Here is a 19955-nt window from a genome sequence, read left to right on the forward strand (position 1 = left end):
CCCCCCCCCCACCCAACGAAGATTCACGGGCCATTAGTCGAACACAAAAACGACAGGTCCGGTTTAAACAGAATGCGAATAATTTCTACACGCGTAATATATTCATTTATTCGTTTCCCACACCCGCGCGGCGCACCTGGACACATTACACCCGGTACTAGTGAAGTGTTCGGTTGGATCCTTAACACTTATGATTGACACGTCTATTACCACCCCCGTTTGTTCTTCCGTAATAATCGCCCGACCCGCTTTTCTGACCGTTCGTCTAACCCGTTGTTCTCATAGTTCTTAATGCGGATTATGTAGATGAAGATGGTCATGATGCGTGTGCGTGCAAATAGACTCGACAATTCCGTTACATCGTGCTTAATCGAACGTGCATCGAACAAAAAGGATGATAAAATAGATGCAAAACTTGAGCATTATGCTACAAACGAATGTCTGTGCGTGTGTATATTAATAGTGATGATTTTTTAAGGGCCATCACAATGTCGGTAAGATACCACTGAGCGTTCTCTGCGGATCGTGAGAAGCTTTCGTCTAGCGGCCGAATGCCGCCGCCATTAGCCTACAATGCAGTATGCTGTAACATAACGGCACCGGACGAGGCGGGGCAGAAAGCCAAGCGCGGGCGGCAAGAGGAAAAGCATCCGCGGTTGTTTTATTGTTATTATTATTATGTCCTTGTCGAGTCATTCTTGCAGCCGCGCCGACAACGCGGAGCGAGCAGTTCTAACGGCCGACGTCTGCGCGCAATAACGTGTGTCAGCGTAAAAATGTACACACACACACACACACACACGCGCGCGCGTTTAGTATGGCAGGCGTGTGTGCATATTCTAATGTACGTAATGATAATATACACTTTAATGTTATGTGCACGGTTGATCAAATCAACCTTGGCGTGTACGCTGGGCCTACGAGTGGGTGCTGTACCCGACCTAGTAGACGTGTTTTTCTTTTTCTCTCGTGTCTTTCGCTCATTATTTGAGGTCACACGTGCACAGCGTCCACCATATTGTTCGGAAACGCGCGTGGTGTGGTGCCGTTCAAGACATCTGCACATAGTTGCGTGTCGTGCGAGAAAACCTGTCTTTACAACAATATGTTAAACAGCGGCTATTACAATAGTTCTTCAGACGATATAGGCAATTCTCAGTATCCGTTAATGCAGAGAAAACATAACATTACAAACGACGATTGCTGAACGAAAAGCGTTTCACAAAGTACGCAACAATATTCCTATTGCAGTTATAGCCGTTAACATAACAATATGTCGATTTTAGGAACACGCGAACAATCATCAAACCCAATTTATTTTAAATACCACCTCACTCATTCGAGAATATGTAATAAATTGATTGGAAAAAATAAACATGTTTTACTCAAAAGCCTATGGATTTACATAAAAACATATCGTGCACGTGTCCTAATTAGAAATTTAAAATCATAGAATTAACGAACTAGCCTATTTTAACGGCCGTATACAGTAAATTCAACCGTCGAACAGATTGTCCTGTCGACCTGTTTGCATTTGTGAATGTCTGTACGCGCTCTTCGGTATTCCGTCGATTTCATCGATTACACACAGCAACGACGGCCATTTTGCTGTTTACAATGTTCAAGTGAATACCTAAAATTTCTATATATATATATATACTTTTGTGGTAAATTCAAAAGTAGCAATATTTTGCTTTTACGCGACAAATTAACCGACAAAAACGATAATAAAAATAAATATACACAAAAATTTCATTTTGTAAAATTTGAAGAAAAAAAATAATAATTTAATACCATGAATTTTTGGACGCTTAAGACAATGGTATATTTAGATATTGAGTATGACAATTATTTCATGCTTTAGGTGGATTTTTAACTGAGTAATTACTGAGTTGTAATTTGTATGTTTTTCTTTACAATAAGTTGAATAACTGAGTAACCAAGTGTCGTACGCCAAATATAATTACATCATTGTATTAGACGTCATAAATACCGTTAAATATTATTTTCAAGCTCACGAAAAATTATATTAGCTCACAATAAAAAAGGCTTAGAACAAAGTTGCAGTTTTTCCGATTTTTTAACTTTACGTATAAATTGTTTTTCTCGTATTCGGCCTTTTTCCCGGGTTTTTGTCATATAAAAACAAAACATTGAAATCCTTGAAATCCTCAAAATGTAATCTATTTATTGGTAGCAATTTCACAATAATGACCCAAATACAGTTACAGTGTAAAGTGGAGCTGTTTTTTTCTGAAAAAATGCTCATCGAAAATCTGAAGTCGGGTTCGGACTAGGCGCGTCGAAATTCCATATGGAATTCATCTAAATATCGTAAACAACAGAAAATTGTTCTATACTTATTGTTCTTTGTTATCAACCCAAACTATGTGTGCGTAATAAAATTTCTCAGCACCACGTGTACTCGAAATTCGCCACTTTTATTAAAACGCCATAGCGTGTGCATGTTTAAAATACCACGAGGTGAATATTATTTCTATGTCGGCTCATTTATTTTATTTTTGTCGTTATCAAAAATATAGCACTTTCATGACAGTAAACTGCTTCAAAACACGCGAGTAACAAATGTCAAACTAATAACTCCCCCGAACCAAGGCGGTAATTATTTAAGGTCTCGTACGCTTTTCGCCCGGCCGCCACGTCGCTTTGTTCGCGATAACACGGAAAAACTGTACGGTAATAGTAATTAGTATGATGTTATTAATTTTATTTTCGAGTGACTTTTTTTTACATACACTTATTGTGTCGACGACAATACGGTCGTATTTTTTTGCCCGAGGAAGTATACATAATACGTTCGAGTAAAGTAACATTCGTCGGACACGTGTGTCATATGTGTGTGAACGTAACACTATTTTTCAAGTGGGCTCTTCGCAATAGTTTAACTCTATTATGGGATAAATTATTAATACTCAAAGCATAACGGTTAATCGAGAAGGAATCAAATGACTACTAAAAGCGTAGAAAAAAATCAAATAACCAGTCCTGCCGTAAGTCCGTCTTTGTGTAACAGAGTCATTGTTGGGATTCGTGGCCGTCGTTTGGGAATCAAAATCGCTGGGTGGCCGACGACGGGAGGGAAGGGGTCGGCCGCTACAATCTGCCGTCGCATTGTTCGGATTGAGAGGATTAACTCTTCCGTCTGGTGCTTTGACGACTTCAATGGTCTTCTTCAACGGAGGGACGCGTACGTTTTTTGACGTATCTACCCGTCCGGATCTAAAAACAACACCGTTCGTCATTGCGCATCACATTATGCGCAATATAATTGAAGGCACACAAGACGGTCACGTGAAAGACAGAGCGGCGTCAACACACGGATGAGCTGATGTGATATCGGGTGTACAAAAGGCGGTTGGGAAATTCCTTTGCGACATCATTACACGGGTGTGTTGTGCGTGTGAGTGCGGCGCGCGTTTCTCCTCCGTTCGCTGCACACGGACACCACCACGATGGATGGTTTCTGCATGTCTAATGAATCGACCATTGACCGTGGTGGTGGGTGTCGGTGATGGTTAGGAGGCGAGCTGGGGCGATTCTTTCGGGCAGGCGTTTTCAAAGGAAAAGACAAGCCGAGCCAAATAAACGACCGTGTAATAGGTTTTTCACGGCATCATAAACGAGATTTTGTGAGAAGACGAGAGGGCGATCGCACAATGGAGAAGGGTACGACGGTTGACAGCAGGGGCAACCCTAATTTTTTCGCGAAAAATAATGAGAACATTTTTCCGCTCTTCAACCTGTTTTCAGCACCCCCGCTGTTGCCGCCAGACTTGTACAATGTGCTTTGTTAATATATACATGTGTCTGGAATCGCCTTTTGTTTGCTATTTGCATTCGTATTGTGTACGGCAACGTTTAAATATATTTTGTTTCACATTGGTAGCATTTACATTTACTCTTATTTTTTTTTGTTCTCTTAACGTGCAGTCTCCCGTGAAAACTCTGGCTGCCGTTAAACAGACACGGAGGTGGTATGCTGCTGTTTGCACGCACACATAAAGGTATTCTAACTTCACACGGCTCGTCATAAACGCCGAGCAGTTACCTAAATAGCTTTGTTTTCTTAATATTTATTTTTTCCGTCCGCGTTATAATCGAGTTCAACGGCCTCAGATTGAGTGTTGATGGTCCGCCAGTGGTAGTTTTGCCAAAATATATATGCCAACCGCTAAACAGACTTTTTTTCAATCATGAATACGGTGACCCAAAAGCACTGGGCGAATATTTCGAATCGTCGACATCAGCGGTAAGATTTCCTCTAGGCGCGACAACAGAAAATGTTTTCAGTCGATTCAAAATTAAACAAAAGCCGTTAAGAATTCAAAAAAAAACTTTTATTTAAAAATTAACAAGAAAACAAAATGGGCTCGTGCGTTGTGTACAAGTAATTTCCGTTAACGCCCTGTGACATCGACCTGTGACTAAAACGGATAGGATTTTAATTTGAGCGAGTCTATAATTAATAATACCACTAGAACTTCAAATAATCGAAACACAGAGGCGGCGAGTGCAGTCGTTTTCCGCCGGGGAAAATTGTTCAAGAATTTCGAACGACAAGAAAATCGTGGCTGACACAAGCGATGCGAGTAAAAGTCGATGGCGAAAGAAAAAAGATTATCGTTACACACGCGTGGGCTTTTCGTGTAGTAATAAGGCGACGGTACAGCGGACGGAAAAGGAATCAAACAGACGATTTAGAAGATAAGATGGGGGGGGGGATACGAGGTAGAGACTTCGACAAGCCTACAGGAAGCAAAGGGTAAATATTTGGATACTGCGGTGAAAACAAGCAATGGCGTGGCGCACGTGAAGATATATTTGACGGGCTTCCCAAATATTTTACGCTGAAACGACGGCGTATATATCATCTATCAACATGTGACGTGTCGTTCTTCCATTTCGGTCGGTTCTCGGCGTGCACCCTACACGCACAATATAACTGTCTACCGGACGATACTGATCTCGAACAGCTCAAGCTCGCAGATTCGACGCCTTTCAGATTTATTGCCTCCGCCGCGGCAGACCTACATATTCCTTTTCGGAACACTCTAAATGGGACGGGACGCGATTTATACGTCCCATCCCGTGTGCATCTTTGTTTGAACAGCACACAAGAAGCCCGTGTTGTGAATTTTTCGCGCAATGCTTGAACTTGTCTGTTTGTGTGGAGTTGTTAAATAACGAGTGTTTACTAATAACAATGCCTGGTTTTTTTTTTTTTTTTTACATACGTCTTCTATTATTATTATTTTTTATTATTATTATTCGGTACCGTGCTCGAGCATTATTTCTATTAAGTGGTTCCATTGTGTGAACACATCTTGACCGTTGCAAAGGTTAAAGGGTCTGTTTCTTTTACACGTTGCGCATCAGTCTATAATACACTGTGCCCGTATATTCGTAACCCAGTGAACATGTACACACGAAGACCAAAGGGTGGAGCCGGAACAAAGGCGGCTACGCGATAGTATTGAAAGTCGCTGTGTAATTGAATTGAAATCTGAATAGCATCGGTGCCATCGAATTTATCAAGCATTCCTCCGGACAAGAATCGCTCACATGGCATCGGTGCCTATCGCGATGATGATACCCCCCCCCCCCCCACCGTTACTAAGCCGTCACTTGTTTATGCGCGTTTTTCTTTTTCTGAGTGGTCGGCCAAATGTGTATAATATCTATATCGTAATAATAACTGTACGTTGAAGATGAAAAAAACGCGTTCAACTAACAGCAGCCATAAATCGTCGTTCGCCGCTTCGGGCTCGACACCATTACTTCAAAAGCATAATACGCACATAAAATCATGTACACATATAATTATGTTAGCACGCACAATACAGGCGAACACGGACAGTAAATCTTTCGGGTTTACGATGATACTCTTTCGCGTATTTACGGTCTCTACGAGCAATAATACGATCACAGTTCCATTTTATGCGTTACCCAGTGATGATAATGTCAGAAACGCACAATAATAATAATGACGATCGCACTAGGCCGTCCGCATAAAAAAAGTCGGGCGCGCTCGAAAACATGTGCCGGGAAGACCCGAGAAAACAAAAGCGATGCTACTGCGGATGGCAACCACAAATTTAAGTACATGACCAATGGACATACTGTCATCGCCGGGGGTTCGTTGGGCGCAAAGTACGCGGACCGGAAAAACAGTCGGATGCTCGTGGCTGCCGTTTACCCATTACGATTACGATTGCTTGGCTGGAAACTCGCACAAGAACAATGGCGCTCATAACGCACCGCGGGAGGTCTTCCCGATGACCAACAAGACGTTGCCGTACCCCTTTTTTCTTTATTATTCGTAAATCCCTTCGGTTTTTTATTATTTTTTATCACTACAATACACAACAAAAGAGTTCCCGTATAGATGTTTTTTAAACGTTTTCGCATCATTTTTTTTTTTTTTTACTCGTTCCTTTTCTTCTTCGTTTCATTATTATGTTTTATTGTTTGCGGCTTCTTCTCGTCGTACCACCGGCCAATTTTGGTTAGCGCGGTATGCTCAACGTCCGGTTGGATTTTGACGTGGCCAGGGGTCACACACGTCTCCTCCACGGTGGAAGAGGAAAAAAATAATCGATGGCCAAACAAAAGGACACGCGGATTTCCCCCGAATACGCACACACAATCGATGGACGTGTATAAAAAAAGACTAGTGTTCGAGAAAAAACCGGTCGCTGCCAAAGAAGAGAAAATTGTTACAATGTCGCCGTCGCGTTCGGCTTCAATGTATGTACACACACATATAACCTGTTTTTCTTTTCTGTATAAAATAATATGTTGCATATATTTTGTTATTATTATGCATATGATACAAGAGCGGCAATGACGGCGGCGGCGACGGGCCGGTCGAGTGTGGAGAAAAAAATATGTCCGGCAATTACACGGCTGTTTATGGTCCGAGCCGAACCAGTTACGGGAAACGACAATAGTCGTAACAAGCACACTCATTGCGCGCACATTATTCTGCGCTAGATACTTAAACGGCCTGTACCGGCGGAATTCATCGGCAATACACGAAATAACATTCAATTCAAACACTCGGTGTGATCAAAACGCGTTTACCTCAAAACAGCATAATAATCGAGACTACAATGGGCAAAACAATCGTTGCGCACAAGTACAGCGTTCGGCGGCCGTTGTAATTATGCGAATGCTGTACGCGGTCGAGACTGCCCAGTTAAAACTGTCGGTTGTTTTGTTAATATGACCGATATATTTTAATCAAGTTCAAAGTTCAATGACATTACACGGGACACAGGTGTATTGTATTATATGTATGGCCAAACAACACGAGAGCGAGAGATAGAAAACCTTTGGAGTTGTCGATTAATGCTACACACATTATTATTGAACTAATAATGTCGAATTCTGAGCACCGTCATAATTATAAAGTAAATTAAGCATTTACCAAATTACTGAATAATAAATAAACAGAAATGTAAAAAAAAAAAACAATTTATCCAGTAGTAAAGACAATAGTGAGCGAAAGAAGCTAATTTGTATATTATCTCTAACAAAGAATCGAACCATTTCCTCAAAAACAAAACAAAAAAAAACTAGGATATTTCATTAGGTCGGCAGAGTATAGATTAGTACAATTAAGTAGGTATTGTTTTTACGATACAAAAATTGTTACTGTGAAAAGAGAAAACTAGAATTTTTTTTATTATCATTCATCGAGTACATAAAATCAGGAAAAATCATTACATTTGACCAGTTACATTGTTAGCTCGTTGGCGTTATTTCCTCGATGTTGGCGTATATATTAATTATATATTGTTGGTATTGTTTCAAATAACTACTACATATAAAGTTATTGAATTATAATTGTTCCGTGTAAGTAAAGCCATAATAACAAACTTATATCTATTAACTGATAGCGACGACAGAATAATACATACGCATGCAAACCAAGTAAAACAAGGCTAACAAACAAATCAAATGGAAGTTTATTGATTAATATAACGTATGTAGGGTACAAACGTATGTTGACTTACATTCGAGAAATTTCATTTTGATCCGATCTGTACATAACAAAATACGCAAATAAATTTTGAATAAAAGAAAGAATTCGTAGGGATCGCCTATTTGTTCGCGCACAACCTAAACGTTAAAAGAACTCGGGAGATGGAAAAATTTGGACGTCGTACTTAAACAGATTTTCTAAGGAGAAAAAATTCCAACTCACTTAAACAGTAAAAATAAATAAGAAGCGATCGGCTCCGATGCGACTTTTCTACGAAGTGGCTGTATCATTTCTTGGTGAATGAGCGGGGAAAGAGGGGCAGCAGGTCGACGATGTTTTTATTATTATTTTCTTTTGCTTCGTTCTAGAACGACTTCGGGGCAAAGGCACGAGGCATTTCGTGCGTCCTATCTCCCTCTCTATACATATAAACGTATTACGAGTCAAAGCATGAAACGACGACACAAAGAGTATACCTAGTACTTTGCTCACACGATTGAGATACTGCTGTTTCTATCGCCGGATTTCAACAATTGCGTGTATGACTGGAGGATGAGCACAAAGAGACACGTACAGTATCGTCGGTGTCGCAATATTCGTTTTGCTCGGCCGTCAATCCGACGAACATATTTGGTCGGGAAAAAATGTTTGTCAAGTGTAGCAACGTGTATTTCTCAAAAAAAAAAAAAAAAAAAAAAAAATACATGTATATTGGTTTTTAAAAATCAAAAAGAACCCTTATCGTTGCTGTCAACTGTTAATATCATTTCGTTTGTGACACGTTGAGCGAAAAAAACTCATTCGGGAAATAGACATAATGTATTTTTATTCTGCAAAGCAGGGGAGAGAAAATGGCCAACTCGACATTAATAATGTTTACGGAGCGACCGAAAATTGAAATGATTCGGAAAAACATTTCCGTGTACGTAGACCGATAATTTTCATTTTTTTGTGACAAGTTTAAACATGTCGGGAAGAGAAAAAACGAGAGCTTTTCCTAAAACTCGTTGTATTTCATACACCGAATTATTATTATTATTATGTCGTGTTGTTTTCAGCCAGCATTGTACAACGCGCATGTGTTTTATTACATTATGTTGTTGTAATAAACGTGTCATTCAGCTGTAAACGCTTGATGTACTCTACTACTGTTTAATAGTAATATAATACAAACGGTGTACACAGTCGAAAAGTCATCGTGTGAACTGTGAATAATAATAAAAAACGTTATTGATCGTTTTTCATACACGTCTACGTGTGTATGTGCACCTTAAATTCTTGTTCGCGCTTCTGTAAATTCTCTCCTGCTGTGTCCGTAGCCCCAACCGTGCCCCTGCTTTCGGGGGGAGAAAAAAACACTGGCACGGCGTCCGTCGCCGGCCTGTCCATCACACGGCTGTCAACCGCTTTTCACTACCCTTTTGCTAAACCGGTGGCCGTCCACACGTGTTTGCTTTTCGGATGAGCCGAGAAACACCTATACGCGCGGTAAAGGTTTGCGCGGACAGTTCCTAGTCCGGTATTCCCTATACACGTGAGAAAGTTTTTTTAATACCACGAAGAGCATGCATGTCGCATCTTTTTTAGTCCATACCTCGTGGCAGGGGGAACCCGTTATTTTCTTACCGCGTTCCAATGCGGACTGTATTAATAGGAAAATAATAGAGGCCGTCGCCATCATCGGCGCTTTATCGACAAACGACGGATATCCGCCGCTTAGAAAGAAATTTCATGAGACCTTGGCCGTATGATCTGCACTACACACCTATTCGTGAACGAGTCGGCGCGCAAGAAGAACGCGGGCCGCATACATCATTATCGGAACACCATCACAAACGGACGGCCGTGATCTATTTATCGCCGCAGTTCGTCCGGAGGTTGGTGAGACGGCGAAACACGACGATAATAATATTAATAGAACGCCCAACGATTTTCAATTAAACAATATTCGGTCTCCCGAGAGTGAACACAACACACGAAAACAAGAGGCAAACGGGTCTACTTGGTGGTGGTCGGTCAGTGTATTTTTCGCTGAAAATCGGTTATATAACATAAACGAGTGTAATAACACGCTCACGGACCCGTGTGCAAAAGTATCTAATAATAATGAAATTGTCGAAGAATATTTTGCTCGGGGTTGTTCTCCCCAATATTTTCTTGTACGGCGGTGCAAAATCAATTGCTATTAAACGTTGGATTCACGCCCCGCCATACGAGACTTGTTAACAATAAAGAAATGTTTACCCAACAATAACCCGAAAACACGTTTGTTGTTATTGCCGTACGTATATTATAATTTATAGACATTATTATTATTTTTTCGGTCCCACTTTATTTTTTTTGACAAAAGCAACCCTTATTTTCTTCTTGTTTTCCTTACCTCACGTACACGACCGCGGCCCCACAAGCGGGACGTACTAACGTCAGCCGTGGCGACGACCGACTCTGTCGACGGCACAAATACAGATGTCATCGCTGTTAACCCCCTCGAGCGCCGCCGCGTTATAATAAATCATTATTTCGCATCGGTCTTTGGACCCGTACTAATGTGCGTTACGTTAATTATTCAACGACAATAATGCGCCGCATTTATTCGGTTGCGTGCGCCCGCGGAGTCTCAACTAAAACCGGTGAGCCACAGCAAAGGTCCACATTATTACAAACAAATGAATGAACGACCGATGCCTTTTCGCCGTCAACGCAAAGTCTCAAACCCTTTCCCTCTCATTAATCGTGTACGTGTTAACGCGAGAAAAATGAACACCGCGAACAGAGTGAGAATCTTGACGCCGCCGTCAAGAGGTGCGTTGATACACTTAGTATGGCCGAATAATTAAATCCCAGTAAGAAGTGTTACCGCAGTAATCGAGCGCGCGTGAACACGAGTGCAATGTTTTTTATTTTTCATTCAAATTGGACTCGCGAGAATACTTCAATTATTTGTAAACTTAAAAACCAATTAAACAAACTAATCGCTTCACACCGTTGCCGCCGACAACGTAATTAAATAGGAATATACACGTGTCTGCTATGGAAAAGCGCGTGTAAAGTTCGTTGTCCGTAAAAACAATTTCAATTTGTCGTAGTCCGACATGATTGAAAGTACGGTGTTTATTATAACTTCATAGTTTAAGAAAAATAATAAAACTAACAACGGTGAACGCGTTTGATCCGAAAAAATAATAATTTTCATGGCCTTTTTACTAATGGCACTGACCAAAAAAATCCAACTTCTGGCAACGAAAACATTGGCTGTAATGAATGCAGTCCTTGAAGTATTTTTGAATACCGTTTCTAGACTAGTTCTCTAGCCGATGTCTGGGATTTTATTTTTTTAAGTGTTTTCATGAATAATTTGCGACGTTACGAGAATTATTTGAATATTTAAGTGGAAAATTTATCAAGTTCATTTATATAAATTCTTATTAGAAGATACACATTCAAAAAAACGTGTGTGTAGTTTTGCAGTTCAAGATGTTTGTATTAATCATGAATAGGTAATACTTTTGTCCCACATACGAAAATAGATATTAATATAAATGTTTTTTAATTGTCCCAGGTTTTATAGATATGTAAAAACGAAATAACGGATTATTGATAATATGATGTCTTTCATTTAAGTTACTGTATTTTAATACAAGAGCGGTATGCTTCCGTGTAAAATCTTTTGTACCATCAAATTGCTGCTACGCAAAACAACAGCGATAACGATTGGCTTATTTTTACGGTCGCGGTAAATGACTAAACATAAAGGAAAAAACTGCAGTCATCCTTGAAAGGTTTCGCTTATCTAGTGCAGTAAAAACTGCATTAACAATATTTATATTATGGACTTCAAGGCCGTAAGTGCATTGTTGGGCACGTGCAATCGTTATTATAGTGTGGGCTGTTTTTGCACTTACAACGAAGTGGTTACACACCGCGAGGCCCACCCAGGGACATAATTTATTGTAATGAGTCAACACGCAAACATTTGTTAAAAGTCTAAAATTTTCCAGAATTAAATCGGTTTAGTATTGTGCTCATATTAGATAACTGAAATGTTTCAATTGTTATTATTGATTTTGGAACAGTCGAAAGTAAAAATGCGTATCAATAAATTGAAAAACGTGGAAATATTACAAACATAAATGGTATAACAAAGTACTTATAAATAATAGTATGATAAACAGACAACCTTTAATTATACCACAAATTGTTAAAAAGAAAAAACAATAATTTATCATGAATTGTATACGTAACATTTATATTAGGTTAAAAGCCTATAAAATTGTACTCATCTTGTTTAAAATCCAATTTTAACCGTTCAAATGTTTAATAATAGTGGCAAAAGGAAAAGAACATAGGACTAAATAAATCATTTGTTTCCTCAACATCATCTAACAAAGTTCTACAATAATTTCAGAGATCTATAAAACAAACTTTAACATAAGGCGAAAATTCGTGTCCCCCATTAATCTCCGATATTACTTGGACTGAAAGGCGGATTTCCAAAGTTGTACGTGTTTCTTAGATTTAGGTAAACGACAAATGTATACACTGCAATTCTAGTGTAGTTTCATGACTACTAAGTTTAGTAACAATATTAGCAAAAAACGATTGATACTTTTTTGTACGAAATGATCATAGCGAATGAATGACACACGGTAATGCGATTGTTATGAAATGATATTTCCGAAGAAACAAATTAATCTTTAAGCTCAAAACGCGACTACACTTGTAAAAGGCAATGAAGAGGTGATTCATAGTTTGCGCTGACAAAATGCAATGAGGGATGACACAATTACCTCACCAACATATGTACATAAGGTGGTACACGTATGAACGCAGTACATGAGTATAATAATAATAATAACAACAACTGCGTCTAGTTTTCGTACAAAAGAGTGTTGGTTTAAGCGGCGGCAGACTGTCATGGAAAGGCGCGGCACAAGACGGGCGGGCGGCGTTGTCTGCATGAACGTGTTGCAATGGCGTTGGCGCGAAAGGCGAAGGCGGCGGGTCGGGGAACTTCAGTCTGGTAATGGCGAAGGTCAGCCGGCGCTGCGGTGTGCCAACGGGTCAACAACCGGTTCTCAACCAGCGGCGTTTTTTAACCATTTTTTTTTTTTTTTATCATTTTATTCCACGATTATACAGTATATTTTACACGTAAGACAAGATATGTTATAAAATATCTAACAAGACAGTGATCATCCTTCCTCAGTCCGCAGCAGACAGTGGCAGATATATATATATATATATAACCGCAGACATATATAAGTATCTATGAAATATCTTACATTTTTCTGCGACGGATTCTAACCAAAGTTGTACTACTAAGTTAAGATTAGCATTTTTCTTGCGACTAGCTGACCGACAAAAGGTTATTTTAAAAACACGGACTACTCGACGACGGCGTACTCACCGCGTGTAGATAAAAATATTTCTCACATACTAATGCAGTAACTTAACACAAACGCTTCTATGTTTAGTAGGTACTTAGAGTGTAATTAACTATTAGTAGACTATCCGTCGTGTGCGCGTGGTGTGTAACAAAATGAGTTTTGTTGTAATTGCAACATCAGTATCATAGAGTTAAGTAACCGAATTTTACTATTTTTGAAAGTACGAGTTCAATGTGAATAGTTGAATTAATTTTTAAATTGTCGCTGTCGTTTAACGCAAATTCAAACACATTGATATGTATAAATACACGCGGCGGTCAACGGGGAGGGAGGTAGAAAACGAGAGAGGAAGGTGTCATGTGTTGTGAGCAGGACCAGCGTTAAATGTTCTGGCGCAGGTACCGGTAGCACCGCCCGTCTATTTTGGACCACAGCTATTTTTGCCAACGCCAAATGCTCTTTTCGCCCGGCCGTGCAGCGCGGCGTCCTTCTCGACTGCCTTTTTAGAACGTGCGACCGATTCGCGTTAAACAAAAATAATTTCCACGGATTCCGATGGTGGCACTCCTCTGACGCGAAGCTCTTGTCCCGGTAGGTCCTAACTGTGTCCAACACTTACAAGTAAATGGGCAAAATTTAGGAACGTTGGAGTTTCCGAAAGGAATACTACACGAAACGCGTGAGCACGCGTACTAACGCCCACGGACCAAAACCGGTTGTCGGTCACACAATTGAACTACTGTGGCATAAATAAAACGCGTACCGCTATGGAGTTTATGCGGAATTCAAACTGTATTATAATAACAACAACGGCCAACGGATGAATAACAACAACAAAAACCACAGTGAAACCTTCATTAAACGAATATATTACAAATTGTAACGTTCAATTATATATAAAAAAAAAAAAAAAATGCCTACTACAACCGCTGCCCGTCCGTTTTTGTTTACATTATAAACGCGTGTGCATAACATTAATATATTAAATTATATTATACAATAATAATTATAATAATAATAACAATATCAAACGCGAAACCAACGCAGCGCTTGTCCGTCTCCGCCTGCAACCAGAAAAACAAGTGACCGAATTGTAACGTGTCTTTATAACGTTATCCGAAGGGGAAGTGACGATTAGTGGGGTAATAATTATCAAATAGCCATAAATAAAAATTTCACCGTTGCACAGACAAATCTCTTCTAGCGTCGAGACAATCTTCATTATGCAATAACGTTGTATGACTAGGTGAATATATTCGGTAATAGTCTACGGTTTACCGCGTTACTTTGAAAAAGCATGTAACAGCATCACGTAAATGGACGGGGGGTTAACTACTACAGCGCAGTGTTTGACAAGTATAAGCTTTTAATAAAACACCATTATTTTACATGCGTAGAAACAAAAAACGGTTTAAACGATAAATGTTTTGTATGGGCAGGTTGGGTGGGGGTTGGCTCTATTTTATACTTAATCCTTTTCGGAAGATATGTACACCGTGTCGGCGACAAGTCACCACAGTCGACGACGTTCGGGGCGCCGGCGGGATCGAGTAACGTATCGGTCGCATATTGCTTACACTTTACCGGCTAGAAAAACAATAAATATTGAGCCGCTAGCTTAGAATTTCAGCTCACGGGGATATGTTTGCGGTGTATAGGTGTAATCGCAGAACCGTGTAATAATATAATAATGGACCAGCGCAGAGGAAACCCGATCCGTCAGGAGTTTTAAAATATTTCCATTGTCACGCGAAACAGCCGAAGAAAAGCACAAAAATTCAACGAAAACAACAAATATAGTAATACGATCGCTGTCGGCGAAGCGTTCCACCGAAAAAGGTTATTTTTTCCATCATTTTATATTTTTTTTCACTGGCCGTTCACCTGAGCTCGTTAGACCTGTTCTGTCTTCTCTTCCCCCCGGCCCGTCTCCTTTCCGTAATGGTTATTATTTTTACTGCGATTCCTGTTTCCATTGTGCCACGCGCGGCGTCGGTTGCAGCAGAACGCACTCGTGTCCAATGGAGGAAGTGGTCCGCAGACTCGTTCCTTTTGTTTTCGACGCGTTTTTCACTCCGTTCGTAGCAAAATCGCAACAACAACTACAAATGATCCGAACACGTAACATTCCCCTCCGATCAACCTGTCACGACCAATGACATCGACAATACCCAACCGCAAAAACCCAAATAAAGGAATACCCAAACAATAATGGGTCACAGACGATAATACGTTTTATCACTAATGCCGTTATGGTTGAGTTTTTTTTGACAACAAACGCGTACAACGAGAACACCGTGACGCGTATCAATGTTCAAGTATTATACGGTTGTATTAATTAAGGCCAGCAGTTATTTTTACATCTCTACAGATTTTCGCAACGAGTCCAGTGCATAACCACAACAATCGAATAGGAGAACGGCAACAGGGCAAGGACGCTAGAAACGTTTACCGGATAACCGTTATGACGACTTGTTACTTTTTATTTGGTTTAGAAAACAAACAACGATATCGAATCGGATTTAAATAAATAAAGTTTTTGAACGCCGTACAACGATCGAACAAATTTTATTTTCATGTTCAACAATGAAATGATTATCAAACTTCCAAACGGTCGCATCTGAGGCAGGTATGACCGAATCACGTAACAAACAACATTTTTCTAGAAAAATACAAGACCAGCGAGCCTACGATTCTAGTAAAACATGAAACACGACGTTGGCCGACCAAGAATTAACAACACGTATCGAGATGCTTCAGAAAAACTGCCGGCGAAAACGATAACGGTAAACATACGGGCCAGTCTACAAGGCGTATTTTCAGTATCGGTGGATATATTTCTCCGCGTTAACGGCGGTAAACAACAATGAGAGTTTTATTAATAATATTGTTTTCACTTAAAAACTACGTCAGTACCCACACGGAAAAAAACGCGCTAGTCATTTTTGGTAAGTTTTTACGACCAATATAACATTATATTGTGATAATTATTCACGGTTGTATATAATAATAATGTTGAGATATTAACGCCGTTTGTCAGACGTTGCCAACAACACCAGCGGCGGTACCCGACAGTGAAACCGAACACATTCCACTGATGGCACATTGGCACCAAATCAAACGCATCGCCGGCCGCCGCCCTCGCCAGTGCATCGTTAATTTGTACTCGATTTTTTAACATCCCGCTTTTACGCTGTAAACCCTCACAACGTCTAAATGTAATGTAAATAATACCAGTGCAGTCCAACTACTTTACATTCAATCAATACTATCATGTTAATGCGATTACAAAAATGAAGGCCATACTGTGGACTGTATTGGATCAACGAGCGCTAGTACTGTACGAGCCCACAACGATATCATAATGAAATTGCACCAGCAGCGATGGCAGCAACAGCAGCAGCTTTGAACACTCTGTGGTGGCGGCGGCGGCGGCCAATGTCCTTGACGAGAACGATGCATACAGACACACAGATATGCACGCGCGCGCACGCAAATCCTTTGTTTGTGTAATTGCGGCCGCTTCGTCTCCGCGTGACCTCGTCACTATATACGCTCAGACCGTCTGGACGACCGATACATTATTTCCACAACAACAACGCCAAACCAAAGCTCGGTTTGAGCACGTTTATTGAAAAATTCTTTATAAAAATATAGATAATTTTTTTTTTTTTTTTTTTATACAGGAACGATAAACGTTTAATCGTAATTCAACAATATCTGGTGTAACGCAAAACTTGCGGTTACATGCACCGGGACTTTGTCCACGGCTAAACAACTCTAGCCGCGGGAAATAACCTATACTGATAAGTCGCATTACAATAAAGCTATCGATCCGAGTGGCCACTTACAATCACGTCCGTCTGTCATCACATTAAGCACTGGTGATTTTTTTGCCGCCAATTAATTGTTAACCAAACGTTGGTCGAACACGTCCGGAAGCATACAATAAACCAACTCTTATTTGCATAGTAGCGGCTAGACTGCGTTATTACATTTTCTTCGACTACGTTAACCTCCGCGTTCGTCGGGTTTTTTATGCAATTCCGCGGACGCTTCAAGGACGGCGGCGGCATTATAATGCTCACAACAAATGCTGTAAAAAGAAAGCACGCGATTTGCTGCGAAATTATTCGACTTGCTCCGACCAATGCAAACCGATTACTACCAGTCTACCTGAACACATTCGACGCAAACTCTTCTCTCCTTTTCATTTACGAAAAACAGTGTAAAGATTGATAATTTTTATTAAGGTTTATCGTTTTAATAAATTTCGGAGTCCAACTGTCATGACAATGTTTTGTGATAACGACTAGAAAGGATACGAGTAAAAGCAAGAAAAGTATAAATTAATTACCGACCTACGTTTAAGCGATAAAGGAACAACAATGAAATCAATTTCGGTGTACGTCTACGGGTAACATAATGCGCTGGTTAAAGTTATTAATGCAGAATCGTCGATGATGTTTTGAAAACAAAAACCAGCGGAAAATTTGAATGTTGCAATAATTTTAATTGGCCGCGAGACGCTGTACGATCAATAGCGAGCTCGTTTGTTTTGAATAATAACGTATTTAACACCGGAGATAACGAACGAATTCCACCTCTGTTGCCGCCGACTGCGTTATCGGTACAAACGTCGAGAACGAAAAAAAAAACCATTCGATAAATGGCGTTGTTTCCACAATAACAATTTAATAATCTCGTTGTTAACCGGTCAAATAAACGAGACTGCGGCGAGCAGCAGCACTACGGTGATATTTGGAACGTCGTTACGTGAAGGTCTAGACGTCTGAGAACCGAATGGAACCCATTCCAGACAAAAATAAACCAACTAGAATAGTTTATTGCGCTATACGATTGTTAGTATTGCTTGTTATCGCTCTTTGGAAACCAAGTGTGACGCATTTTACCATGTGATTACTATTATTACAATTCAGAGCCGCGTGGTAAACACGAGTGCATAACATAAATTTGGTAGAGCTTACCTGCTTGCGTTTGCGGGACGAGAAGTGAGTGGTGGTCGAATCGTCTATTTGTTCCTTGAACGTTTCGAATAAGTTCACGACTTCGGTGTAATCCTTTTGTCCGTGCGCCACTTTGATGTACGCCCTCCAGTTTTCGCGCTTATAGCCCCAGTGACAAGAGTTTGTGCCCGTGAACCTGTGAATATGGTTGACGAACTGCTGAGGAGTGAACAGCGCCTTGCACTCGTCGCACTGAATGCAAGCGGAAAATTTCTCCGTATATAGTTCCGGCATACAGATTCCACGAGTCTTCCCAAATACGTCGTGGAACACCCGAAACGAATAGGTCACTATATCGTCCGGGATTTGAGCCGGCGGAGGAGGAACGCGGTGCAACAGGGCGAAACACAACCGTTCGGCATTGGTTTTCGTCATGAGGCCGCACGACGGTGCGGTCACCGGCAATATGTTACATTGCTTGAGCACATCAAGTTGCTCGACGGTACACCGAGAACAGTAAATGCGAAGCTCATCGCACACCTGATTGATCTGGGTCAAGGTGAATTCACGAAGCACCGTGTTAAGTATCTGCGGCAAGCACAGCCTCATCTCCCCGCCAACCATGAAACAAGCGATTTTCTCCCATTCTAATTCAGTCTCGAATAACTCGCAACCAGACTGGTCGGGTACATAGAGCACCGGATGCAAAGGCGGCGGCGGAGGAGTCTTGCTGCGTTTGTTGCTATCGGAATCGGCCTTTGGCGAACTTATGGCCACAGCCGTGGGACCGGCCGCCGCTGAATCGTCCAACACGAGATTCGGTCCTTGCAGACTCCTGGGCGCACTCAACTGATAGGTTTTCAGAACCTTCTTGATGTGCGGATTGTTAACCTGCTGCTTGTCTTCCTCCATTTTTATTAGCCTTTAGAGTATCAATTCGGCACAACAACCGCGACCGTCCGAATCACTCACATCGCACGCTCGCCCATTACATACATTTTCGGACCATGTAGCGACGACGGACCGTCGCACTCGCATAGCAAAAATTTCTCAACGCACAATTTAAGTTAAAAAGAAAATATACAAATACAGTTAAACTCGCGTAATACACTGCGGCGGATCACGTGTAATAATAAAAATATTTAAGTACTGTAACACACGCGCACAACGGGTAGGAAGAGGATACGATATTGAGATAACCGTCGCAGGGATAATCGCATACAGACAAACATGCGTACACATGCGCGCGCTCACGTTACACGAATGATGATGGTACTGCCGTGACCGCGTCGAACATAATAGTGCTGCTGGCCCCCGACCGACGGCGGCGGCGGTAGTCGGACACGCAGACGGCGGCGGCGGCGACGCACACGCATCGAAAACGGAGTGGGAACGGTGTGGTAGAGACGGAGGCATGGGGTGGGGTCACGTACGTCGGTAGGTCGGGTGGTACAGTAGCGGCGTTGGCGGTGCTGGTGGTAGTGGTGGTGGTGGTGGCGGCGGCGGCGGCGACGACGACGTCGTTGGCAGACGTCGGGACCAGACTAGGACGGCGGCGACGGCAATATGTGTGTGCGCGCGCATCCGTCTAGT

At 41.1% G+C, this 19955-nt stretch overlaps 1 protein-coding gene across 2 annotated transcripts in view; it reads right to left on the reverse strand.

Moving 5' to 3' along the window:
* Window positions 1–19670, reverse strand: part of LOC126895172 (ski oncogene) — a 32679-nt gene extending 13009 nt beyond the window's left edge. For both annotated transcript variants that reach the window (XM_050666741.1, XM_050666740.1), the window contains exon 1: window positions 18384–19670. In XM_050666741.1, coding sequence (XP_050522698.1) covers window positions 18384–19274 — 891 coding nt within the window. In that variant the 5' untranslated portion in view covers window positions 19275–19670. The remainder of the gene's footprint in view (window positions 1–18383) is intronic.
* Between the last annotated feature and the right edge of the window lie 285 nt (window positions 19671–19955).

This window comes from Daktulosphaira vitifoliae, unplaced genomic scaffold, assembly GCF_025091365.1.
Source record: "Daktulosphaira vitifoliae isolate Bord-2020 unplaced genomic scaffold, ASM2509136v1 Scaffold_1, whole genome shotgun sequence".
In the NCBI taxonomy this organism is placed as follows: Eukaryota; Metazoa; Arthropoda; class Insecta; order Hemiptera; family Phylloxeridae; genus Daktulosphaira; species Daktulosphaira vitifoliae.